Source organism: Falco punctatus (assembly GCF_963210335.1).
Source record: "Falco punctatus genome assembly, chromosome: Z".
NCBI lineage: Eukaryota > Metazoa > Chordata > Aves > Falconiformes > Falconidae > Falco > Falco punctatus.
This window is the reverse complement of record NC_137586.1, coordinates 25,178,927-25,206,912: the sequence shown is the minus strand read 5'-3', so window position 1 is coordinate 25,206,912 and position 27,986 is coordinate 25,178,927. Positions and strand designations below refer to the sequence as shown.

The window sequence follows — 27,986 nt, the reverse complement described above, 5'->3', positions numbered from 1 at the left end:
GAGTTTTCAACTTTAATTTATCACAACAATTCATTTCAAATGTAAGAAAAATTTTATTGGTCCATTAAACATTAAATCTATAACAATACATTCACTCAGTATACAAAAGGAAGTGTCCATAAAATCCATTAACATGCTTTAAAAAGGCAAAGCTGTTGACTATTTTACAATGAAGATGTTACAGTTCTGAAATCTTTACTAATCCTTAAAAGTCAAAGTGTTACAGTTACTACAGATCACAACACTCACAGAAAATGTTAAATAAACTAGCAAACCTCCACTTCACTGGGCTACAGCTTAATAAAATAAAACCACACACACACACCAAAAAGTTCCCTTGAGATATGAAGAACCTTGAAAAAGACTACTAAAAAACCCCTCACCATTAAGAAAATGTGTTTACATTTTGACTACTTTGCATCCAGCTTTCAAACATGGCATATACAAGACTGACCACCACTCACTGGTGGAAACAAAAAGCAGACAGTGAACCCGTATGTTCCTAGTAAGTATCTTCTTAGCTTGTATATGACAAGTTGAACTATTTTCTCTGAAAATCAATTCTCTTCGCTTTAAATCTGCTTGGATGTCCACAAACACCTAAGCACCTGGACATGTATCGGTAAGAGGAAAAATAAAGCTACAGTATGTGTAACTAGATATTATATCCCCATTGCTTTCCAAAATTCTTCTTGGCTTTGCACTGAGGCTTCTTTGGCAGAAGCATGGTTGCAGTGCTGCACCCTGCAGCTCTGGTGAGCAAAAGCCCTGGAAGCTTTAAGCTGCTGGAGTGGTTCCAAAACTGACAACTGTGGCTTGAAGAAGTTTGTGCAAATGGCTGTACACTATGGCACTGGGAGCTCTGGGAGACTGGCAAACAGGCAGAAGACAATATGGCTTATATCTGAAATAAATTCCAACTTTTAAAAAATAACATTATTTTTAACAGGTTGGAATGAGTTGAAACGGGGCTTGAGTTAAAAAACACAAAACAAAACTGGACTTAAGGCCTATTTGAAACCTACAGAGTTTCTTCAGTCATCAGAAAGCAGCCATCATGCCAGTCTCCTGAAGTTTCTACTTCAAACCCTCTGCAGTGTGTCTGCATCCCCGTCCTGGGGCACCTGGGCATTCTGCCTCAGGATGTTGAAAATGCAGACATACCAGTTCCCGAGCTATGCATCCTGCCAAGAGTGCAAAAAGCCAAAGCTTTCTAAGCACTTCACCCCTGGCATTCCCTCGTACGGTCATGTGAAACAGTTCAAACTACTGTTTACAAAATTGAAAACACAAAGTAAAATGTCATAGTGCTGTGTTTTCGTCCCACAAGAACTTTTAGGCCACTTCAGAAAACAAGCAGCTTTCACAGAGGAAAAGTGATCCATATAATAAACTATGATCCTTGACTTTGCTTCAACACTGCAGGTTGTCCTGCTATAAAAAGGAAAGGATCAACAAGACCTGGCAAAGAAGTCTTCGCTAGTTTTTAGCACCAAAGACATCCCACTTGATAGGGGTCAGAATGGAAGTGAAGCAATGCCTTTAAAAAACAAATCCAAGGAGGAAAAAGACAAATGAAATGAGGAGGTACAGCCTGCAAGCAAAAGCCATTGCTTCTAAAGACCAGAAGGAAAGATGAGAGCAAAATTTTAGCTGCAGATAATCTTGCTCATCTAGGCACACAGGTACAGTCTCAAGATATTTTGCTTCATCAACTCATTTAAGAGGAAAGCCTAAAGGTTTATAGCACAAAATCTTTATAGCATGTTTTCAAAGCAGTCAGTGGATTATTTTGTTACCAATACATTCAGAGATGCCCATGATACTGTGGGCTGCTAGCCAAAGTTCAACCAGCACTATTTCGAGTGTCCAAATTTTCCTGATGCATTGGTCAAAACCAGAGAACTGTTAAAAACCAGCTTTTTTGCAAGTGCAACAGTTGCTTCACTAATAGCAATGTTCTAGCCCATAAAAAGCTGCACCAGTGGCTGATGAAGCAGTTATACATGCACAGTTTACAATTTCAAAGCGCTTCTAGATTTGGTGCTAAACACAAAGGTGCTAAAACACAAAATAAATAAATAAATAGACATGCAGTGTTTATGATTCTGTGAGGGGATAAGCCCTCCCTCTGGACTATGCATATGCTAGCAACACTGAATTACCCGTTTCAGACACAAGTGGCCCAACCCACTACAAGCTTTTTGAGCCTCATGGAAATGCTTGAAGTACAAAGCTAAGAGTATCACAAAAATGTAATTAACTCTGATGTGTGTGAACACAGTGGAGTTCCTTGCTTGGCATCCACCTGCAAGGGCTGCCTACGTGCTTTGAGGAACTAGGTGGTAAACAGCAAACAAGCATATCCATCTGCTTTCCACACATTCTTAATAAGGTTTTATGGTCTCATTTGTTAGTCCAGCTGTTTGGATTCAGAGGCTTGCTGTCCGAGTCCATTGATTTTACCCCAAACAATAACAAGTAACAACTGCAGCTCTCAGTTCCCTTCATGAGAAAAACTAAAATTATTCTAGTCTCGGACAGCAGTGCAGCAGTGAGGTTCCAAATAACCTTCCTTACAATAGCAAATTTGAAAGAGTAGGAAAAGGCCAATAAAACTGTCTCATCTTCTCAGCGGCACTAACTTCTGCCAACACGGTCTGTTCCTCCAAGATGTTCCTCCTTTAAACAACTCAAATTCAAGTTTAACTAGAGGAAACTTCGTACAGGACGTGTTCTCTAGCCTTCCTGTCTTTGTAACAACAGCTTCCTTACTTCACACAGGCCAAAAATACTAGAAGCCAGAAACACTGCACCATTCACATTCAGGAACAATTTCAATGAACAATCATGGCACAAGGCAGGACAGACACTGAACAGCTAACTGCCTCAAGCAGAACAGCTGCCCACCTGCATGTGCTTTTAGGTATGTGTCAAGAAAGTTAACTGCTTACAATTTAAATGTAAGTGTAAGCAACAACTACTCAATTACTCACAAAAGCATCAGGCTCTTGGTGAGTTTTCCCAGTTCATCTTCCACTGTACAGCAGTATCCGAATCAGTCTCATCCCCAGAGGTTTGTCAAGCACAGACTATTTCATCGTCCACATGCACCATGGGTCTGACTGTCTTGTACACGCTGGCATAAGGTACAAGGCAGCAACACCCAGTCACAGGCTCAGTTCAGGTTTTCCAGTTCCAGTGCCACCTGAATTACCAGCTATCACAGCAGTAGGTACTGAAGGCACTTTAAAAGGTTTTAAAACCCCGTTTGTCTGAACTGTTTGGAATTTATGAACTGGGCATTTGACTCCTTCAACCACAGCCAAGGATTTTATTAAGTGGTTGCACATGGAAGTTCACAGTACAGATTTCACAGCAAACATTCAGGCTGCAACATTTGCTGGGCCAGCAGGAAGCCGTGCCTCACTGCGGAACTAGAGACTTTGCACACCCAGCTGCCACCAGTTACTGCTTCCTTAGAGAAGTCTGGAGATCCATAGTTGGACCTGGGGCCACAGCATGGACATGCAGGTCCTCAAAGTTATTTTTGGGGTCTTTTCGCACAAAATTTGCTCAGAAGCAGACAAAGCAGTCTAGTTGGGTGCTCCCCCATTCCCTCCCTATGTATACCCTCACACCTAGATTCTGAAGGTCAATAGCTGGTGGAAAGGACGAAGGAACAACTCAGCGAGGCGTCGTGTGCTCTGTAAAAAGAACAGACTCATGCCTCGCTGTGGACTTTCCTCCTACAACCCTGTTTCCTTTGTGCAAAATCTATTTCCTTAAATACAAACTACAAAAAAATGAGCACAAGGAGGTGCAGGAAGTCCTTATGCAGGCAGATACTCCCTACATAAAATTAGTGTTTTGTAAACATTGGCCAAGATATGTATTAAGATCATCCACATTTGTGACTGGGATCCCTGCTGTCAGAACCACAGAACAGTTACATTCCCTGCATTACGCTTGACATAGCGCATGCTCTCCTCTGTAGAGCTCCTTGCCCAGTGTTCTGTTATAAAAAACATTGCTACTCTTTAAAAAAACACGCTTGGTTTCTCATAGTACAACACACATTGCACTAGAAGGCAACTCCTGCAAGCCTCTGTACTTTAGGGAATGGCATTCGTCAAGGGAGGAACAAGAGCCTGGACCATCAGCTGCAGTTCACAGCTCTAGCACTGGATCGTGACTGCTTCTCAGAACAGCTGCTATGAGTTAGGTGGGACAACTAACTGTCAGACTAAATGTTAGTCATCATTGCACAGCCCATAGGCTCTCACCGTAGGGATGGGACAGATGAAGGCTTCTGCATTGCAAATGCATTAACAAATGCCTTTTTCAGCTGCAGAAGAATCTGCATAGCTGGACTCCAAACGCAGAGACATACCGATGAGCCACCACGCTAGCAGAGCTCTTGGTGAGATCAGAAACCTCCCAGCAGAAGCAGAAGGAAATAAAACACCTGCCTCCCTCTCCAGAGCTATCTGTTGCTTTTCTAACTCAAAGCTAAGTCTCAACTGCTTTTTTCCCCCTGAAGTGCAAACAAGGAGAAGAGCAGCAAGTCACCTCTGGACAGACTTCTCCTTCCCTCAGATCTCATGACAGATGTATTTTGAGGCTCTTAAGCACTGGGGTAGGTGGTACAAGTATACAGGACTGCACACCTGTAGATTTCGTTTGAGGTAAGAGTGCATATGGTTGGGAAGATTGCACCCCTAGCAAGCTCCAAGCCAGACAGGAGCCCTAGGATACCATAGCAACAGGGCAGCTAATAGCGGTAATGAAATCAAGAGCAGAATTGAGATCTGTTACATTAGTATTACTCACCAGGTGTCCATTAGCCATCAATTATTGCAACAGAGCAAATGCATGCAAATATTTTGGCCACCTCATGGGCTTCTAGTTGTGCTTTTCTTTGTTTTGCAGAAAGCACTGGGTGAAGCTATAAGGGTCAATCATATTTCAAAAAAAACAACTGCTAAATCAGTTGTTTTGTTTATTTCATGCATATTTCACATTCTGTGTGTGTACACATGTATATGTAAGGAGAGAAGACAAAACTTCTGGTACTAGCACAAGTCATAAATCCATCCCACTGGAATGTAGGTAACTACAGTGGGTTCAACCTTATTCAGCACTTATGGCATCTGAGTTGTTGTTCTACCACCAAATCATCTGCTTAAAGCAAATAAAAGTGACATGGTTCTGACACGATATTGTCAAGTCAGTCATTTGTACTAAGGCAGCTGCTGTTACATGTGTCTTCTTGTCTTGTTTTTTCTGCCTGCTTACCCCACTGCTTGGAACAGTTCTCCAAAATAAGTTTAGTCTCCATTAATGAACTGGTTGGCTAAATCTCATCCCAACATCAAAACTAACATCAGCAGAGGAGTATAAAAATATAGCAGTTAGAAAGGATACTTTCCAACCAACACACAGAAAAGGAAGATGATGCACTAGAGCCCTTTCCTGACCATCAATGCATTTAAAATATTATAGTAAGTAACGGAAACTGAAGATCCTGGGAGATGTTCAGACAAAAGTTGAAACAGTAGGGTAGCAAAGTACATGAGCATTCCACTTTCAAATTTAACAGCAATAGGCAGTGCTCCTGTCACTCACATTTTCTCAACAGCAAACATTCTGAATAAGGCATGTACCATATCTTAGATCCCTGTGCAGTACACACAATTTTCAGTTTAAATGAGGTGGCAAAGCAAAGCTGAACAAAATTCTGAGTTTAAGAATTTGTGTGTAGAATTGCCCTTCTGTTAACAACTGGACCAGAAGTGAATTGCATAAAATATTCAGGTGCCTTTTAAAGTTATAATAGAATAAATACTCTATTATCATTGGTACATTCCTTTCTCAATCTAGGTATACAATAACTTAATATATTTAATATTTAGATAAATGATTTTTAGTGGATGCTTTGGCAGTCAAATTCTTACATATTCTCTGTTTCTACAGAAGTATTTAGTTATGTTTTCTGAAAAAATATCTGGATGCTACTTAGAAGAATTCTCTGCTGTACAAAACAGCAGTCCAAATCATCACTGCAAACTGTAAAAGACACAGTTAATAAAAAGAGTATAAAAAGGAATGCATATTTGCTAGAAGATATCCAGCATTCACAGGAAGGAAGAAGATACACCTGCACTATGATCTTTTCTTTTCTTGATTATGAAGCCAGAGAAAGATTGTCAGTTATTTGAAAAGCATTTCACTTATTCCAGTTTATGCAACAACTGTGTTTGCTACACTCCACACCTAAGTTACAAAATTTTGGAACAGATTTGTTCCTTTGGGCAATGTTTGTTCATGATGACTTAAAAAAGTTAAAAAAGTCTTCAATCATTTGTTTAGTCTGACTAAAAATTTACTAACTGATACATTATGATAACTGGGCAACAGGTGTTTCCTCTTTACAAAATGACTGTTGTATTTTATTTGTAACAAGAAAAAAAAAAAAAAAGAAAAGAGAAAAACACGGAAGGCCCTTCTGAATGTTCACACTGAGAACTCTCTGGATGGACAACAGAGTGGAGCAATAAGAGTCCACAAGTACAGACAGACACAAACCCAGCAGGAGACCATCTTAATCCAGAAGATGGACCAGGTTCCGGTGAAGAATTTTTCCATCTGAGCACTTTCATAACTGTTAAGAGGAAAGAAAAGAAAAGAAAAAAAGAAACAATAAACTCACTATTCATATCTCAGACTACAGTACCCTCTGTTTTTCCAAGTGCGTAACAGACTTCAGCTAGGTTAACCCAGACATGAAGCAGAGGACAGCAGCCCTTTATAGAGCAAGATCTTGCTCAAGAACTGCCAGGGAAAGACCTGAAACGTCTCTTCCAGCTTCTTACTTAAGGAGAAGACACAGCAATGACAGAAGTTCCTGTCCACATCTCCCCTCTCAATGCAGAGAGACATTAATTTCTCAGCTTTAAAGACAGACACTTACTGGAACCAGTGAGTTACTGTCATCATCACGTAGAGCGAAGCCAAGAAGAAAACGAAGTGGAAGTAGGCATAACTGTATACTGTGCCCTTCTTCTCATCGTAAATCACAGTCTGACCTCCCCTTTTTTCAACATGCTCTTCAGCATCACCTGTAAGAGACAGGAAACAACAAAGCTTTTGCAAATTTATTAAGGACTGAAAACAGCAGCTGGCATCACCAAGAGCACAGCAAAAAGTCTACAGTGTGATTTAGGAAAGCAATACTTGAACACTTCCTTGCCCTCAGGGCATGGGTCTAAGCCTTTGGTAAGGAAAATCAGATTGCCACAGAAATCCTGCCTTGTATCAGTTTCCTGGCCTACTGGCTAGTTTTTGAGCATTTGGGCCATTTAAATTGCTCTACCTGTACAATATTCCTCCCACAAGTTCCAGCTAATAACCCCAACTGTACCAGGTCCGCAAACAGGACACTCCCTTCCTAACTCACTCCTGAACTGCAGTCCCTGCAAAGCCACTGAGACAAAAATCCAGCAGTCACACCCACAAGCATGCAAAGAGCAGAGATTACTCTGTGTATGTTGCAGTAATGAAATGTCCTTTAAGGAATCATTAACTAGCCTGTTGTTTTAAAATGGTATTGTTACATCCCCTGCCTTTTTCCCTAACCTAACTCTGAGCACTTCAGCTGCTTCAGTTTGATATGCTACAGAGCAAGGATACAAGCAGCTCGCCATGTGGAGTTGTGTCCTTACTCTCTTGGCTTTAGTCTGAAAGCCACTAGTGCCAAGAGAGTAAGGACACAACTAGTGAGATAAATTGTGCAGTGAAAATGTTAATTACCATCTCCATCAGGCACACAGCAAAAGCAGCAACGAGCTACCTGTGGAACAGACAACAGGAAGGGTTAGAGTCTGTGCTACAGCAAAGGAGCAGAACAGCTGGTGAAGGAAGGGCTGTTATGTCTATGTTACAGACACTGATTTAGAAAAGTCTAGTTTATTTCCAACCAGCACAAAACTCAAATTAGGATATGCCAGGTAGTTCATAACAGCAGTTTCTAAGCTTTGGAAAAACCTACTCAGTAAGATTTGGAGCAAATAAACCATCCTTTGAGAATCACTCTACCCAGTTTACATAACTCAAGGTCAAACACAGGTGCAAAGAATTATGACAAGATGCTGGAAAAGCTACAGTAAAGCAGTTGCACATTAGTAGTTCAGAGGGGACTTACCTCTTCAGACTTGCATCTGAGGGCTTTTTAAATAAAAAATTTCTCTACTGAAATAAAAGTGTAAGGAATTTTTAAAACCTTGCTGTACGGGTAGGAAATCACAACTGCACAAGCTAAGTCAGAAATGTACTTATCTTTGTAAGATTTTTCTGAAACGGAGCCAGAATGAATACAAGTAGAAAGAGTAAAAGCAGAAAACTGGTCTTACTGCTTCATTTAAATGAAGATCTTATCTTTTTTTAACTGATGGAAAAAGGAAGGCTGAAATTGACACTTTGTACTGAGGGGTAATATAAACGGGAAAAGGGTGCTGACTATCCAATAAATATATCAGTACATTTTCTGTATCAGACCACAGTACGAGCCAGCACTTTCTGTAGTGCATCACCAATATTACCTGTTCTGATAAAATCCTCCTCTGGAAGTTATTTTGGTTGTGGTCTGATGAAGACAGCAAACCCTATAAGGAAAATTCCCTTCCCTAACTATTATATCAATCAGTCTTTACTGTACGGAAGTATATTAACTTTGTTAATATACCATTAGTTCACAATATACACTGTGATGTAATCAGGTAGTGGAGTTTCACTGGAGACTTTGATACTGTTCATACTTTAAAAAAATACAAAACAAGCTGTCCTTTAGGACAGCTTGGCTGTGGAAATAATGACTTTGCCTATTGGAAGCTTAGAGCTATCCATGAAGGCTAACAGATACCCCTGGACAACCAAGATGATGCCAGCATCCCAGCTCCTCTAACACGTCTTTCAAATCCTCCCAGCATCATAGATAAGTAACTATTGCAAGACTGACCCCAGGGACATCTGGATCAACAGATAATCAGCAAGAACACTGCAGATACATCACTGCTTTGCAAAGTTTTACTATGACTAGTAAACAGTAGTGTGGTTGGTTAGTCAAATCTGAATGCTTGAAGGGTATAAGGTTCCTGCATAAAACCACATTTGGGGTGCCCCAATTTGGCTGGGACACCTCGTGTGCATGAACAAACATTTACCCTTGTAATTCTATACCTTGTGTTCTGGCCTCTCTCCCTAGTCGGCAGGCCAGTTGCAAGTTTTCCCCAACACCCCCCCAAAAATCAGATAGCAAGCCTTTAAGGTAAAGTGTCCCAACGGAAACATCACACGGCAGTCTTTACCGTGCATATCTGTGATTACATATACTTGCTGGGTTCATAAACTCACGAGAAGACAAAAAGCTCATTCCTTTTTAAGAGGCTGGCTGAGAGTTTAAATAAACCCTTATTCTGTATCTCTCTCTACTGCTGTGCCAAGCCTCACCTACAGTGCCAGCTTGAGCTCCTGTTGGGCTGCACTCACATTCTGAAGCAAGTGCTGAATTCCTTCAAACTTTTTTATTCAGTTGCAATAAAGTCATTGCGCACACAGAGAAATGAAATTAGTAGTGTTGGCACACATACCGCTAGCTCCTTGTAATGCTCGGTTGTCTTCAGCATAGATGCCCACAAACCCTCTGTACAACACAAGCAACTGCAGAGCTCGTTCACACTCCTGGCCAGGAGACAAAGGCCTTTTGCCACAGCAAAGGCAATCAGAGTGCAATTAGTTGCTCTTCACCAGTCACTTTTTACATTTACGTTCAGCAGCTCTTGTACTGCTCTTTAAAACCAAATAGTCCTGAAATAATCCTGTTGGCAAGCCCTGCAGCAGACAAGCCAGACCCTCCCAGTGATGGGGCCACAACCAGTGCCTGCACTGTGCCAGCCACCCTCAACCTGCCTGCTGCTCCTGCCACAGGGCGCACTGCAGCCCCAAGCCCTTTGGAAAAGGTCTCCTATGGCATAACACTGGCAGAGGAAGGTGGGTGGGTGTGAAGGGCAGCTGTTTGCTACAGTGCCCCCTGCCCTGCCCTGCCCCTCCTCAGCACAGGGCAGGAAGGCACAGGTCCTGCCTGGACCTGCCCAAGGTACACCAGGCCATGTCTTGGTGCTTGATGCTGACCTGCTGGCAGGCTGCCCACCTGAGAGGGCTGGGGTGGGGGCGCGGAGCCACTGGGTGCTCAGCTGCTCGGCACTGGCACCAGCACCCCGTCCAGTCACACCATCTTGCCAGAGGAAAGCTCTGCCGGCACTGACACATTCCCACAGTGAAACGCATTTTGCTTCCCCGCACCCAGCTACCGCTAACACCGAGTGCCTCAGCAGATACTTCTGCATTTTTGGATTTGCACAAACACTCGGATTAAAGACTTGGAAAATCGAAGTTAAAACTGCAGGTGCAGGTAACACTAGTGCAGAGACCTAGGGATGGAGATGCATCCTCTGAACACACACACACACACACATTTGAAGAGGAACACTAACAAGCCTAAGTAAGGAGTAACTTACTCAGCAAAACCCCACCAATTTCCCAGTGTTTCTGGGTGTTGCCAGGATAAGAAGACCAAAGGAACAGGCATACAGAACGAAGAAACACATACCGCTGAACCAGGGACAAGAAATGAAATCTGAGATGAAATTATAGGCAAAAAGAAAGGAAGTACTTATGTGTGGAAATAAGATAGAAACTTGGGCTCTTAGTCCGTTGCTACGGGAACAAAGGCAACCAGGACTGAAAAAGTTCAAGAACGCCTCCACTTCTTCATAGCTTCCCAGCAAACCTTTCCTTTAAACAGGAGGACATAATCTTGTGTGGAGCAGCACAACAAGATTCATGGGAAGCCTGTAGGATGTTAAATCAACTGCAAGAGCAACAAATTATTTCAGTACATTAAAGGCACCTCCACACAACCAGAAAGAGCTACAAAAGGGTCAATGTGGACAAGTGTTCTGACAAGTCCCTACCCTGAGGCACACAGCTATGAACAAACTTTTGTTTTCACCTAATTACAGACGACTTAGCCATGAAAACAACAGCAAGAAAAGCACATGAGGAAGTCTGTACAGAAATCCTGTGGGAGGGAGCGAGAACTCACGTCAGTTTCAGGTGTTGCATATATTCCCCTCAGTGCCTCTGAGCTTGCACGTGTTGTTGAAGTCAAACTAGGAGGAAAAGAAAACACTGTCAAAACCTCAGCATGAGTATAAAGCCCAACAGTGTGATTTTTCAACACCACAGCAATCATAAATGGTCTACTCCCATTATCTAAGCTAAGCGTTTGCCTGGACGTAGCAACAAGCACTAAGCCTGTGAAAAGTTTGTTCTGCACAAGTATAAACCAGCCTGAAAACAGCCACTGGCCAACTCAGTCTGAATCACGAGCTTAAAAAGTAGGTCACTCATGAAAGGTGAATTCATCACCATCAGACAGCAGCAGACAGCTAAGTGCTCCAATTTGCAATTCAGAAGAGCTCTCCCCTGCCGTGCACAACCGGTGCTTTTATATTAACTGCACAGCCATCGCTTTGGCTCAGCATTTCTGTAAAAGCTTTGCCATCGAAGTAACAGGTCACTGGCAGCAGTTTTCAAAAGTAAATTACCAACAACTATTGTCTGTGTACCAGTTCCTGGAGATCACTTTCTTGCATGACTGTAGTTGTCTGGGGGGAATCCTTTCTAGTTCCTCCTGATCAGAAATATTTCTTGCCCAGTCTTCCCCTTACAGGATGTGTAATGCAAACTTCCCACTACCCACAGGGAGACGTGTGTTAATGCTTTGCTGTACACACTGAGCCTTAGTAATACTTTAAAACATTCCCCTGAAGGCCTTCCTATCTCTGCAGCTACATGGCACACACCCCCCTGCAGGCTACCTGAAGGTTTTCTGCATTCCTGAAACACCCTGCGGCACTGCAAATACTGTTCTAATCTGAACTAGAACCATGACACATGATATCCATGTATTTGATACCAGAATTAAATGGTATCAGAAACAGAAGAGTAGCTGTGCTACCTCTTCTTCAGAAAGTCTCTCATTTTAATTTCAAAATTATGAAGAATTTTCAGTATGTGAATTTTTGATTGATTCAAAAGCAGAACCTGCTCAAAATCCTGCAGCAGACAGGCAGTGCTGTCTCCTGGCAACCCGCACAGCCAAAACAAGTGATACATCACCTTTCAGTCATCAGCAACTGCCCCCTCCCTGTCCCGCAGCATGACTTAATTTATCGATGTGAGTGCAATAATACGAGGTAAGCATCACAACTATATGGGCACAAACAGATTTTCTTAGAGCAGGAGATTGCTGGCAAATCCTGATGGCAGTACTGTGTTCATCATTTGTTCAACAGAAGACCTAAACACTCCCAGTTTTGTTTGTTTTAAAGACCCTCAAGAAGCAGTCATAGCCTCTGCCAAGAGGCTACAAAAATTTCAAATAGCTTTTTTAGATGGACATAACTGCTTAGAGTTTTTTAATAGAAAGAGTAAATACCGAATCAAAGCCCTCTCAGACTGTTGGGATCACAGACAGCTTGAAATTTTCCCCTCCTTTTCTAGATACAAATTGCTCTATTTGGTTTTAATGAAATATAGTTCTTTCAAGTTGTATTACCTTGTTGAACATTTTTGGCTAAAATATCTAACCATTCTGAAACTGAGGAGAATATGAACCTTCCATCTCAATTCTATTCTACTTCTCCCCATTACTTTGCCTGCATGAGACCTGCTATAAGCCTTTACTAGTTGGACCATGATATCTGCATTTACAGTGAGGTAACCGCAAACCCCCAGACTTACCAAGAATATAAAATGCAGCCAAACAAAATGGTAGTACCCAGGCCAGTAACCAGGTTTTCATCTCTGTGCAGGCCTTGACTAAATTCAGGTACACAGATTGTGATATTCTGATTGTTTTCATCCAGCACTTCACAAAAAAAACCACAAAAGGAACAGTTAGGAAAGATCATTTCACTGCATTTCAACACAGTCTTCACACCAAAGGTTTTCAGTCAAATATTTTTATTACTTCAGACACTTGTGTATGTACATTTCAGTTGTGTCTATCTATCTTTTTAAAAGATCACATAGAAAAAATTCTGTACATCTGACCTGGCAGATTCTGTGTTTCAAGCAAAACAAAAATGCAACTTAGCAGGGTACTAAAATTTCTTGTTTGACCAGAGCAGACAAGTAAAAAGACTGCTTCGTGAACTAACAGGTTCAAAGTTTACTAACACTTCACCCAAGACTACAGAGCCATGTAAGACCAAAGTAAGTACAGACCTGACCACAAGCTTCTTTGACAGCAGGGGTGCCTTGAGGACAACTATGAAATTCATACTCAGTGAAAGAGAAAAATGGTGGTCTGTAGTTGCCCTGTTCTATACAGAAGACCAAAGAAAAGTACAGGCAGCAGTTACAGGCAGGATTTTATCTTAACATCTAAGCAGTATTACTTCTAGGTTCCTGAAATGAAACCAATCCAGTCCTTGATCTTGCAAGATGCACATGGCTTTTTGGTGTCCACTTGAAGATAAGACAAGGCAGAGTAGTAGCCTGCAGCATCACCCCAAAGCAAGAGATTACAGCTGCACCTCATCTCAAATCAAGAGCCTTTTGAGACAATACTGTTTAAGGCAAACTGTGTTCCCATCTCCTCTTCCCTTCCAGCAGCCACATTGCATCCCCACTGGGACAGCACAACTATTTGTAAGGGCAGAGGGCAAAATGCAGCCAAGGCTACACCCAGGTTAAAAATAAACTCAAAATTCAGTCCCCTGACCTGGTGGGGGAGGACTGTGCATGGCCCTGCAGGGCTGCACAAATGGCTTTATCAGCACACAGCAGGGACAGGGCAGAGGCGGGAGAAAAAGAAGAGATGACAAGCCTTTATAAAAGACCTTGGTCAGAGATGTGCAGAATCCCCCACCAGTGTCCACCAGGGATGCATCTGCAGCAGGGTGGGTTCACTGTTTGGCAGGTCTTTTATCTTTTCAGTTTCAGACTTAGTTAAGACACAAAGCGATAACACAGGTTCAGCAGACATTACCTTGTGTTTGCCCATTCCTTCTAAACACATTTGCAACTCTGCTTTTTGGGTGTTGCATATAAATACTTGTAGCTTGCATTTTCTTCAGGCCTGGTTTGCAAAGTGGCCAATTTGCAAGATGGCCAATTGGAAAGTCCTTCCTTGAGGAATGAGTCAACATTAGGTAAGTTCATGGCAAATATCAGTGACAGGGCATGAGACACGTTAGTAAGTGCCAGCACCCCATACATTCTCCAGCACATGCCACTATAAAAGCTGCACAGGCCAGTATGAGAGTCCTTATCATACAGACAGGGGGGAAAGATGCACCTCTGAGAACAGATGACAACCATGAGAGTTCTCTGGCCTGGGAAAACCAGAAAGGACCATCTGATTCAGGAGGTCTGAGAGAGCATGCTTGATGTATACTCTGACAAATGCAACAATCACACTTGCAAAACCTACAAGAACTGGAGCATTCACTTAACATCTGAAAGCTTTGTTTGTCACCAGCATGAAATAACTTGTTTTAATACCATACACCACTTTCTTCACCTTTTTTCTTCTTGTTTTTAGTGTCAAGTCTTATCAGTAATTCAGATACCTTCTAAATTAACTTCTATATTCATTCAAGAACACTCCTTAAGCTCCATCAATAAATTATCCATCTAAATACTGTTTTTCTTTCTTAGATCTAAAATACAATGTGCATGTGCCTGTGCCTACACAAGTGTGACAGCGGGAAGATTCTTTCCCCCACCTCTCCCCTTTCTTCTTAGGGGGTGTCTGTAAAAAATTCTCCTTCCTGCCAAAAGATTTTTTCTCTTCAGTTATTGTTAGTTATTCAACAATAAAAGTTGAGCAATAATTAAAAAAGGGGGTTTAGCATTAGTAATTTGAACCAGAAAAGTCATCTTTAAGTGAGAAGAATGCTCCCTGTCCAAATAGGTGAATCTGATGGTTACCTCGGAAAAGGAAACAGTTTCAGTTGTGCTTGTCAAGTCTTGCTGGGGTTTTGTAGCATAAAGAACATAAAAGTCTAGGGAGTTCCCTACTCTGGGCTTGCAATGCCAATAGTGAGAAGGCAAGCGGAGTGCAGGAACTCTGCTGAAGAACAGCATCATCTCAGACAACTGCAACATAACTCCAAGTCCTTCCTTTCTCAGAATGTTTCCTCTCAAAATGAAAGATGAATGGTACTCAAGTTTCTACTCCATTAGGAATCCAGAGCTAAGGCTATCTAGCATACCAGTTCTAGGAGAAAAGAAGTGATTTTAGTATGCACTTTGATGGCCAGCACTTACTAACTGGTGGTGGACTGAGTCAACTTTTGGATGGAGCTGATCACCCCATTCTTCCAGAGGCATCCAAGAGCCATTTGTTCCAACTCCTTTCCCATCATGTGACCAAACACATTATGTATTTAGTAATATTCTATTGTACAAGAACATGCACTTGCCACATGAGGAATAGGCTACAAGACTCTGGGAAATCTGTCCACAGGAAGCAGGCCGGAATTGCTCTGGTGCAACAGATGCAACTCACCGAAGGTAAGTTAAGCTCCTCTAAACAAAGCATTTAAGGTACATGGAGAGTGCCAATTGCATGGGTTCTCTGCTGCATAGATTTATGTTTAGGATTCGCAATTTCTTCTGCATGGGCCAGAACAGACCAAACCCAGCACTCCTATATCCCCAAATCTATTTAACTCAGGTTCGTTAAATTCTTGATTTCAGTACATGGCATGTCCAAAAGAATTTGCATAAAGCATTATAAAACTTACTAGTTTCTGGTGGCTTGCTGGATAGTGCTGAGAAAGTGAGGTACATGACGTAGCAACTGATAACTCCTGACTGCAGCAATCCAGAATGGGGCTGGCCTTTACAAGAAAGAGGAAAATAAATTATTTTTGCAGACATTTTAACAAACTGAAAAAGAAACTCCTATCCTTTAAATAACAGTACTTATTATACTTAATATAATAGGTACTGTTATTTAGTACTTAACTAGTTTCTTTCAGAAGAGTATCTTTTATGTTTTACTTTGAGCAGTCCCTAAGTCTTTGAGGCAGTTTAGATACATTTCCACTGGCATGTAAAGAGGCTGTCCCTTAGTTCTGCTGGCTGTTTTAGAAAGGTATTAAATATTCCCATGTAAGTAAAGAATCACCCCTCTGCTCTCTCCCAAAGCACCAGCTTTCCAAAACCTATTGACAAGCTGCCATGATAATTTTATTTGCCTGTAAAATTTGTGCTGGAGTCACTCCAATTATTATTTCCAGGTCCAATGTATGCAAGATACTAACAGCACACATAAAATACACCAAAGCATGAAATACTGCTGTCAGCTTCTCCAGGCCCGAACTTTACAGATGGTAGATCACAAGCAGTCAAAAGTAAATGATAAAACAGTGGTGAATGAGTTTGACAGCTATTACCTCAACTGCTACCATGGTAAGAGTTGTGTAAGCTCCACAACACATTACCAGCCACCAACATTTGAGCCTTCTTTACAGTATGCCTGCCTGATGGCACACCCAAAACGTCCCACAGCTCTGTAGATGCAGCAGCTGAGCAGATGACCAGCAGCAGCACTTCATAGTGTACTTAAAGGGGCAAGAGCAGCACCAGCTCTGAACTGTCATGAGACTCTACCCAGACATGGCTCATGCCTCCAGACACCCAACTGTGGCAGCACCAGAAATCCAGGAGAAGAGGTCAGCAGACTCACGATTCTGGACACACGGTGATATGGCCACCAGCGACACAAAGAGGCACAGGCCACCATTAACACCAATCAGGACCTTGTTGTACATGCAGCCATCAGCACGCGTGTAGAAAAGAGCCATGAGGACCAGGGCTGCCACAGCAACGGAGTACAAGATGAGAGTGACCAGGGCAAGCAAACCATTCCACATCTGCTTGTGGTTTGCACCTGCAGTCCTGGGGAGAGAGAGACAAGCACCTTATCTTTTTCTTCCCTTCCTGAAAATATAAAAATCTAGCAACTGAATAGTGCATATCCTCAAACACAAAAGACAGTGCTTACTCTCCTGAAGCATGTGTATGCGACTATACCAACACAGGTCTTTGCAAGGTTCCTCCCATGAAACAGAAGGAAACGTGCCAAGGTTCCTCCCATGAAACAGAAGGAAACATTCCTTAGCATTAATGTTTGCCTTCTGTATTATCATGCCCAGCTGTTTCTGCAATTATAGCCCATTGTGACTCCTAGAATTCCCAGTCTCTGGTATCGGCCTGTCAGCACATCTCACCTCAATACTTCAGGGACTTCCTCAGCAGGAACGTGGGAACGCCCCAGGCTCAGCTAGCAGGTGGTGCTCTTCACACAAGGACAGCAAAGGCATATCACTTGGCACAGCTGCTCTTCTGGCCCCTGCACTACCTGGACAGTTCTACTACCCCCTTGCTCAAAAAGCGTCCTCCCCCTTTGGGTCTATCCCACCAGTCTCCCTCAGCTAAAGCTGTCCATCTTGTCTTCCTCTCTTCACCTTTTGGAAATATCATTGGGGTTTTTTTTAGGAGTAGCAACTAAAAAAGTTGTTTTGACACCTTTTTGGTGCAAAGGAGGTTTTTCGGGTTTTGATCTTGTTTTGGTTTTTTTTGTTGGGTTTTTTTTGTTTTGTTTAGTGGAAACATCACTTACTTCAAAAGAATATCTAATGTAGAGAGTGCTGAAGTTAAATGCTGCTGTTGGAAATATTTCATCCACAGAAAAGCAGCTGCTGTAATTAACAGCAAAAATATCTGCAGTATAAGGAGATCTTACCCCTTACTCCATGAAAACAGGTATTTGACAAAGCAGAAAGGTTTGCTAAAACTCTTAGCAGTCAGTATGCTAACTAGAACAAGAGAGGACTGCAAAGAGTTGCAGAGGAAGAAATGAAAGACAAAAAGCATGGAGGTGGAGGTAGAGGATACTACATATATGTGGGAGGACAAATTAAATATTTGAAATGTATTAAAGGCTAAGGCCTAGGAAGGCAATAGCAAATATGCTTAAACCAAAAATAAAGTCAATGCCAAAACGGGGTATATGTGGATTGATAATGGAATATTATGTAGATGAAAGCAAAAAAGTTGAAGATAAAGCAGCAGTTCTCATGTCAAGAAAAAAAATTTAATGTGCATTAAGCTGACACAAAAAAGCAGGATTTACCAGTTTACATCACTGCACACAGCTCACAGTTACATTTTGCAAATCCAGTTTTATTCCCTTGCACCCCTCTCTTTCTTAGCAGGTATATTTTCATACAAAATATAAACCAACTTAAAGTAAGACACTTCTGCATCCCAACACACTATTACATACTGGAAGATGAGCAATTCCAGTTAAGAATAAATCACCAGAACAGAAGCGAGTAAGGAGGAAACATCTTTGCTGAGGAAGGAGAAAGTGGATGTAGCAAAGATGAACAGCTCTAAATATTGACATTAAAGTGTCTTCTTTCAGAAATTACATCCATGCTACTTTTAAATTCTTTGTTACAAGAAATCTATTGTTCAGGAGTCCACCAGAATTTTACAGAAATAACTACTTGCCCAACACATACCAATTTTTATTCCATTTGTGTGCAAACTCAACAAGCAGGATGAGCTGAATGGCAATGAAAAGGAAACCTCCTGTTGCTCCTACGTAGCGCCAGGCTGCAAAGCAGAGGGGCAGAAAATAGGTCAAACTGCAGTCACCTTTCCCTTAGGATAAAATGGAATTATCGTCTATGCAGTGAAGCTGTTATGCTGTTTGAATATCCCAAGCCCACAGATGTAGCAGGAGATGAGAGATTTTAGCTCAGCTAACTCAAGCTTACCTCCCTGATGTAATCAGCTTGCAACCTGCCACACTTTCAAAATAAGCCTGTTAGGACATTTACTGAGTTTCCCTAACCTAGAGAATTTTTGCGGAGACTGAGTTACTATATTCAGACAGAAACTACTGAAACCTTTATTTGTGACTGGTGGGAGGGAGGTAGTGTGAAGGCATTTTCACAGGCATCTAAACCCTGAAATTGTAAGGTACTGGAACCCAGTACTAGGGCAATTTCTTCCTTTCCAGATTCCAGTACCACAGAAAAACAAAGGTGGAGCTTATCTATTTACAAATGTTGTCCCTAGCCACTCCCAAAGAGATGGGAACACTTGATACTCACTGACTAGTTTTCAGACAAGTTACTTGACTACTTAACCACTGACCTACATATACTGTATTTGGGTAGCTATTTGGAAACTTTGGAGAAGAGACCTCTATTTTGCAACATCAGAAGTGTCTGAGGAAATACTGATACCTGTTTAAATGTTCAGTTGCTTATACAGCTTGTGCTGCCCAGGCATAGGCTATAAATGGCTCCAAACATGCAGCTGATTTCACTGAATATGACCAAGGAAGTGTACTAGTGAAATTCAGCCATATCCTACCATTGTGTTTTCCTTTTGAAAAAAGCTTGTGGGAGTGAAGTGGAAGAACAGAACAGTCAGGTCACGTTACGCTTAGCAGAAGATGTAGAGATTTTTTTTGGTTTTTTTTTTACTGTACCATAACCTCCTTATTTGAAAGCAAGCAGAAACGCTATTTGTCTGGTTTTGCTAAGCATATTATATGCACTTGATAAGCATGCTGTTCTTCAAACAAACAAAACAAAACCCAAAAAAAGCTAGCATATAAAAAACTACATATAAAAATATGCAGGGAACAAGGTGTGTGCATGTGTTCGGGAGAGGCAGAGCAGGAAAAAGCAGACCACCAATGCAGTGAGTAATTAAATAGCCAGACTTTCATGATATCCCACTGCCACAGGCAGGACACTGCAAGACGTTTTAGATCCATCACATATAAATTTAGCATGGCCAGTGTAGATTTAACACTACAGCCCAGCCAAAACCTGTGCTTGCACACAATACTCCTTCATTATTAACAAACTGCTAAGCTTGAGAAGCATAGCAAGAGTTTGTTTTGGTTGGTTTTGTTTGGTTTTCTGTGTTTGGGTTTTTTTCTTTGAAAATATACGCAAACTGGAAGAAGGCTTAAAAAGAAAAAAAAACCCAACAGTGCAAATGTATTGATGGCAGGGAAATAAAGGGAAAACAAAACCACAAAATACCCAAACCATCTATAAATCTCAAACTGAGGGGCTGACTGGAGGACGGTTCAGCAGGATGTGCAGGAATACAGCTTGAGACAGAAAAGTCAAGAGCTAATTTCTGGAAGAAAGCTTGCCATGCTGTATCTCTACACTAGGTTAGACTGCTGTTGAGAAACACCACTCTAACGAGCACAAGAAGTTGTTTCCCCTTTTCCCCAAACACTTCAGTTCTTGAAGAATTTTCACCATGAAAAGGGTCACTTACAAAGATGGTAGGCAGTCTGACCATGAGTGCAATGTGTTGTACCACTACATGTTTCTAATCCAAACAGTGATTAGACACTAAGAACATACAGTCATCCCGTGTCATCACGGAGGATAGGAATATGGATAAGAAGCCCTTCACTTCTGGGGCATCAAAATGAACCAAGACCAAACAAACAGTAAGAGCAACAAGTTGCATTACACCCCACCGGTGGTTTACTTGAAGTGTTTTTTACCTTAGTTGCCCAGAGCACTGTGCTCATAGTACGTCTGCCCACTCTGTTCTCTTCCCCTGTGTTACTCCTTCCTCCTCCCCTTTTAAACACCCCAGCTAGAGGAGATCGGTGTTGAAAACACGGGTAACCAAGCAAGCCTTTAGTGGAAGCAGGCAGCATACCCAACTGTTTCTTTGCATTACTGATCCCACCCCTTTCTACCTGCCCACCCTCAACAGGCTTAAGGGCTTACAAGTACCCAGCAAACTGAAGAGCCCAAACCTATCCCAGTATCACTGGGATTTTTGCTCCTAGACCACAAGAGGCCTGTGAGAAGGCTCCCCCCAGAACTGGCATTTAAGTGCTGGGCCAGTATCAGCATGCTCATGCAGTGCCAGGGCATCTTCCAAAACTGGCAGTGCTTCAGGCACAGTATCCTCAGCAGAGCACTCACAACACACCCCAAGAAATCTAATTTTACCTTACTGCATTTACGCCACCGGTCTGAACGCTATCAACATCCCAAATTCTTTTGCAACACTGCAGGTTTCCAGGCAGCAAGCACCAGAGCCTGGCAGGTCACCGTGCCCCCTTGAGCACTGGCACCTCTCCACCACGCAACACTGGCTGCTGTGCTGTGGCAGAGCTACCTGCACAAGCCAAACTAACACGGCTCTGCATTTTAAAGTGAACAATTTCTTGTGCACCATTACAGCTCCCTGCTTTAATGTGCAAGACAGCATGGCAGTGGTATTTTTATCTACCCATCTGGCCTGTTCTTGATCAGAAAAAATTATGCTCTTTACTGCACAGAGTTCCCCCCAAACAACTCCAAATAATCCTTCTGCATCTGGAATATACTGATTTTATTTGAAGAAATATGGCAATCTTCATGTTGATCAGGCCTTTAGGATTTATAACCACTCACAAGGTAGTACAGAATGAAGCAGCGTAACAAAACAAGAAGGACATACCATTGAGGAAAGTGTCCTGATCAGGAATGAAGAAGGCTCCTGAGCACATTGCTGCCAGAATTACAAGTTTAACAAGCCAGAATCTAGACAAGAGGACAGGAAAAAAATAAAATAATCTGGTTGTAATAAGAATTAGAGGTCTTCAACAAATGTACCATAAGAAAACTCAATTTAAAACCCAACAAGACAAAAAAAAGTCTTTGATGACAGATAGCCACTTTAGTTAGTTTTCACTTGCCTAGATTACTCCTCACAAAAGCAGTAAAATAGGCTTTTGTTTCATTTTGGGGTTTTTGCCTAGTACTACACCCAACTGGAAATGAGGTAGCACAAACCTGTAAAGAGTAATTAGAAATTAAGCCATCAAACAGGTACTTACCCATTATGAATGTATGCTCGGCAGCTTTTGCTGCTGTTAATTTTGATGGTGAACAAGAAGAACAAAAAGAAAAAACAGGCCATTCCAAAACAGACTTTGTACACTGCAGAGTATCCCACCAACTTCTCACACGTCTCACCCGCCTGAATACCCTTGCACATCTGCTTGTAGAAGGGAATCTGAAAAGCACAACGTATTACAAGCTGTTAGATAGGACACAGGGCTCCTCATAACCAAGCATGTCTATGTCTATGTCCCAACTTTTCACTGGCTTCATTTAACACCTTTCACTCTTGACAGGCTCCAGCCTGGAGTTAAGGGTTCAAGGGACATAAAGAAATGTATGCTATAAGGAACTGGAGTGTTCCAGAGCCTCCAATCTCAAGTCCTTCCAGATGCTTTGGGGTACAAGTCTACCTACCTTTCCTTCAGCTATACCTGCCCCTTACTGCTGATCTCCTCACCCGGGGGACCCTCTCCTCTCTTCCCATGCTTTACAGCAAAATACTTCAAGTGCTTCAGTAATCCATCTTACCTAACCATAGGGCAGTTTTACTAGCTGAAGGGGCACGAATGGAGCTGCAGGGCAAGAAGCTCTGGTTCGTGCTGCCCTCAGTGAAAACGTGGACTGAAGCACACCCAAGCAGCACAGGGGCAGCCAGCCTCCCCCTCCTCTGTCACAGCCAACAAAAGGGAGTTGTGCCAGTTGCCCTGATTTTTTTTTAAATTAACAGACAGGAAGAATTCCACCCTTCTCTTGACTCATTAAATATTTGCCTTTGAGGCCTTGCTCTCGCCATGAGGGCAAAGCAAACAGAGGTACATTTTGGCTTCAATTTTGCCAGGCAGACATGATGTTGGGTGCTCAAAAAAGCATGTCTGTGTGGCCAGGACCCAATTCTGTGGGGTGTCTCTGTGCAGACACTCTCCTTGCAGCCAGGGAGTCATTTAGCCGTGCCGAAGTACAGGCATTTAATTAGAAAACCATAGTTTGCTTCAAAGAAAGAAGGGCCTCTCTGTACACTCACAGCTTTCAGCTGAGGCTGGTGAGACCAGCTGAGCAACACATCAAACTTATCTGGAGCTGACTGCTCCTACCTGCACAGGTAACCGGAGGAGAGAGAAGGCAATGTGTGCCAGGACACAACATGCACAAATAAATAACCTGGGCAAAGGAAACAGGAATCAGTCTTCAGAAAGCATTCAGCCAGGCCAGATTTTGCTTAGGAAAAACAGACATACAAAGATTGTGGGCAACACCATTCCTGAACACTTCCAAGAAATTAGCAAAGATAGGAGTCTCTCCTTCCTTCAGCAGGCAGGTCAGCACACAAAACCAGGACAGGGAAAGAACAAACAGGACCTGATAGCAAGCGATCAGGTAGCGTTCCCAGCTGGGTAAAAAGCCATCCAAGATGCAGGACACAAGGGATAAACGTGACCTGCTGGCTTCTAGCCACCAGGCTCTGAAAGCCTTGCCCTCAGCAGGGTATGGCACTTCCCACCCCATACCAGCAATCCAAACCAGTCAGGAGCTCAACAACCCTCCTAGCAGTTTCCCAAAAAGAGGAAATATTTTAGCAGCTCACAGCACCAAGTTGCTATGGTAAGGGTAGCAAACCTAACTACAGTACTGAGCTGATCCTAGGTGGGCTAGAACCAGTAAGGAGATGAAAAGCAGGTCTCAACACAGCTGCATGTCGTTAGGAGTTGTTACGAGAATGGATTCAATGTTACAAGAATGGGCCACTCTGAGATGGTCTTCCAGAAGGAACTCACAGATGAGTAGCCCCAGCGTAAGAAGCTGGACAGTAAAGAAGTAGCTGTGGCTAGCTCACATCCAAGAGTCTTTAGACAGCTCCTGAGAAATTGTCTGGAGCATCAGTGACACCCTTCCCAGGTGCTGAAAGGCAATGAAACGTCAGACTTGGCAAAAGCACCAGCATTCAAAACAAGCAAATGGATTGACTGGAATAATTAAAGGGACCTATCGATGCACAGTGATGCTAGGGAAAGCAACTGGGCTATCAGCTGATGCTTTCCTGTTCTTTGCTTACAATGACCATCAGTCAGCAGAGATTAAAAAGAAGCATAATACTGAACTAACAATATTTCTGAGAAAATTAGGTATTTGATACAGGTGATAGCAGACCAAGGAGACAGATTTCTCTAAGAGCTGTACTTAGTACCAAGCAGCATTTTGCTTATAAGACCTACAGAACAAAACCAAAAATGTCATGGTACTTGATTAATTGACTAGCTAATTAAGAACAGCTAATTAATCTCTGGGCAACTGTTGATGGGTATCTTCTTTAATTGCATAGGTCTCTACAGAGATCTTCATGGGATTTTTGACCCTCTATGTTCTTTCCTCCATTTAGTAGTAATTTCCTTACAGATCTGGCTGAGAGAAAATGGATGGATTCATAAGAACAATAGCTCAGTTTGTGCCTACACAGCCACAAAGAGCTCAGCTATCACGCAGTATGTGCAACACTATGCACCAGTAAGTGATGGCCACAGGAATAGTCCTGTGGGATTGAATGCCCTTTTTGGAGACTTGTGATCCTGAAGGAACAAAACAAGAATAAAATCAAACTCTTGGGGACCCTGACAGATAATAAACATGAGCACAATGCTGGTGACAAAAGGCTGATGTAATGAAAAGGGTATGTTTTCATGGCAGGATGGTCTACGGCTGGGAACAATTTATCAAGGCTTGTATGACTTCTTCACCGAAAGTTTAAAAAGACTGGTTGGTTTGTTTGGTTTTTTTAATTCTGTATCTCTGAAACACATTCAGCTGCTGAGCAGCCTGCCCAGCCTATGTGCTTTACTAGGCTTTCCATTTGCTGGGTAGTTTTGCCAGCTGTTAAAGGCACAGATTAGTTATCTGCCAAGTCTGACATAGTGAAATATCTACTTTTATACTGTTAAAAGCAACGTAAGTTAAATTCTTTGGCCTCTGAGTAGGGGATAAAGCATTCTTGCTGCAGAAACTCAGTATCCACTCAGATAATGTAAAGGCCTTTGTTGCTGCACAATAATGATGTTATCACAGCAAAGCTGGCAATTTTCCAAGTGCACTGAAACAAAACATTTTGAGATGATAGCAACATCTACAGAAACAGGGACAGACTACCCTGAACTTGCTTTCCCGTCACTGTGAGTTGCTGACACCTGAAATAAATGGAGTGCAAGAAGCAAGCCAACATGGCCACACCGCATCCAGGCTCCAGCTGGCAGGGGCTTAGCCACCTCTGAGCCTGGGTCTGTCTGTACCCAAAAGTGAATTCAGGAGCATGGGAAACAGCATCAGAGGGGGAATAGGAAAGAAGAAATGTGTAGAAATGGGCCTGCAGAGCCCAAAGGAGACTGTGTTTGTATGGACGTAACCAACAGAGGGAGAATGAGAATGTGGCAATGAACTTTGTTATGGAAATAGGGGAAGGATGAAAGAAAATCTGTGTAGAGGGGGAGACAAGGGCAAAAAAATGGGTACAAGAGCCTGTCCTGAGTAGCTGAGAAATGAAAACCAAAAAAAAACAATCAAACCAAAACATATGCCATCTTGCATCTATGGCTAAATTCTTATCAGAAATAGGCAATGGGCATCTGCACTTAAAAAACTCATTTTTGGTAGCAAATGTGATTTTTAACATACTATAATCAAGGGCCAAAATATAAACCTGGCTGGGGAAACAAGCCTGAAAGCATGCTCTGCCAGAACATGTAACAATCTAGAACTAAAATGTTTTGACACAACTGCACTGTTTTTTACTGGTGCTCATTTTCCTGAAAACATCTTTCTTATTTTCCTTTCATTATTTGAATAGGACATGGAAATTTTCAGGGTAAACCCCCCAGTTTTGAAACAGCTTTAATATTAAAAATAGATCTAAAAAATAAACAAAAACACTACTTTGACAGATCAAAACAATACTGTCCCTTTTCTTCTCTGAATTATCCTTTCAAAGCCTGTGAAACACGAGTTTTGCTTCAACAGAACATTTGTGAGTAAAGTTGTACCTGTTTTTCAAAAAAAGAGAGTAACTGAAGAAAAGACATAATATATAGATTGAGGCACAGAAGCACTTCTTCAAGTTGGGTTCTGCTTTGCTTCATTTTGGAACAGAGTCAAGTCTCTAAACAATTTTGTGTAAATGCATATTGGTCTTTTCTGTCCCCATCACTGAGGCTCTGACATCTTGATTGATGCTCTACCCCATCTTTTGCCTTGATACACAACCTTGTTCCTCTGAAATCTATTCTACACACTACTATCCAAATATTTTCCTGGTCAAAACCATCCACTCTTCCCTACCCCTCCATTGCCTCTTGCTTCTTCCCCAGAGATCAAACAAAAATGCCCTGGTTTCTTTGCACATTTTTCAGAATTTAATTCTTCGGTCCTCTTCCTCTTGGTGTCCCATGGGTGCAGAAACAGCTCAAGAGATGGGGAAAAACAGTGAAAACAACAGAGAAAAAAATCTCTCCCAAAAGACCCTGTTCAATTGTTAAGGCTTGCCACAAAATACAACGTCCTCAAAACGCTGCAGGTTAGATTAGGAACCAAGGTTTTGAAACCATAATTAAATACTCCACAGGTAGCATGTCCTCCCACTGACACGGCTTCGTCCACCTGCCAACTTCGGTGAGGATGTGGATGGAAGCTGAGCTCCCTGGGACAGTGCTTCATTTTTCCAGCCATGTTGCAGGGCACAGACCAGTTCCCCAGCTCTGGGCTGGCACCTGCAAATTAGGAACTGAAAAATTGTCCTAAACATGTTTTACTTAACAGAATGCATGACCATGGGGATAGAGAAATACTGCAAAACAAATACAAACTTTTTTTAAAAGTCTCTGTTCACGGTGTCCATAAGAGAGTCCATTTGCTGCTGTTCCCTCTCAAAATAATACCAAAGGACGAAGTGCTACAATAAATACTTTTAGAACTATTTTAGACTTGGGAATTTATAGCAAATAAACTAAAAAAAACCTCTAACTGACAAGAGAGAGAGATCCCTTTCACATAATTTCAGCAAAACATCAGTTAAAGCAGACAAATGGTTCCCTGACGAGATTATGGGTCCCTAAAGGACCACACTAAGATTTTAAATTTAATTTTAATACAAAAATTTTAACAATCTAATAAAAATTAATTAAAACTCTGTCTCCTCTCAAGGAAGAGTGGGTGAGGTCGTAGAAGCACCATGCGAAGTGTTTCCTTGTAATCTGGCTTCAGGACCTATAAGTGCTTCACGGTCCAACCAAAAGCTAGGGAATCAGTAAGTGCCCAGCACTTTCAAAAGACAGTTCATCATTGGGAAGCTGAGACTGGTTAGTCTGAATAAACATTTTCAAGGTGCACTCTGTTACAACTGGCCTGAATTAGCTTCAAGAGTCTTTGAACTCTTAAGGGCCCTGAACATAATTATTAAATTAGAGAGCAGATAAAGAAAGCCTACTCACAGATGGCCCATTTCCCATTTAAAGACATCAAGTGCTCTAAATGCAGAAGGTGATTATCTTTCCACTTCACACTAACAGCTACTCTTTGTGCCATTTCTTCCCACACTGAGTTTTCAAGCCTATGAACTGGAAAATAAATTTGGCAATACTGAAAAGCATGTTGTTGAAGGCTTCTTGAATCACTCTTCTGTTGGATAAAGAGCCAGTATTTTTTGTTAGGGATACAAGCTGCATTAAAACCACACTTCTGATGGAAAATGACTTTATGAAATTTGGACGTGAGCACATAATTTGTCTCCCACACACTTGAGTTCCTTGGGTTATTCACTTTATTGCCAAACTAAGCATCTAGTAAGTCAAAATAATTCCTGGCAAACAATTTCAGCACACACATGTTGAACAGTTTTTAGGTTGCAGCTCCCAGGCAAGCATCATGTCTGTCCTGGGTGCTCTTAGAAGGCTGTCAGCAGCTTCCAGTGACTGGTGG

The 27,986-nt window shown here is 42.0% G+C and overlaps 1 protein-coding gene across 2 annotated transcripts in view; it reads right to left on the bottom strand.

Annotated features, from left to right (window-relative positions):
- Positions 1 to 33: 33 nt before the first annotated feature.
- Positions 34 to 27,986, bottom strand: part of SERINC5 (serine incorporator 5) — a 44,330-nt gene continuing 16,377 nt past the window's right edge. For both annotated transcript variants that reach the window (XM_080370880.1, XM_080370879.1), the window contains 10 exons: positions 22,028 to 22,206; positions 21,649 to 21,731; positions 18,669 to 18,762; positions 16,826 to 17,037; positions 15,879 to 15,974; positions 12,865 to 12,991; positions 11,162 to 11,228; positions 7,813 to 7,852; positions 6,974 to 7,121; positions 34 to 6,664 (listed from right to left, as the gene is read on the bottom strand). In XM_080370880.1, the coding sequence (XP_080227006.1) occupies positions 6,517 to 6,664; positions 6,974 to 7,121; positions 7,813 to 7,852; positions 11,162 to 11,228; positions 12,865 to 12,991; positions 15,879 to 15,974; positions 16,826 to 17,037; positions 18,669 to 18,762; positions 21,649 to 21,731; positions 22,028 to 22,206 (1,194 nt within the window). In that variant the 3' untranslated portion in view covers positions 34 to 6,516. The remainder of the gene's footprint in view (positions 6,665 to 6,973; positions 7,122 to 7,812; positions 7,853 to 11,161; positions 11,229 to 12,864; positions 12,992 to 15,878; positions 15,975 to 16,825; positions 17,038 to 18,668; positions 18,763 to 21,648; positions 21,732 to 22,027; positions 22,207 to 27,986) is intronic.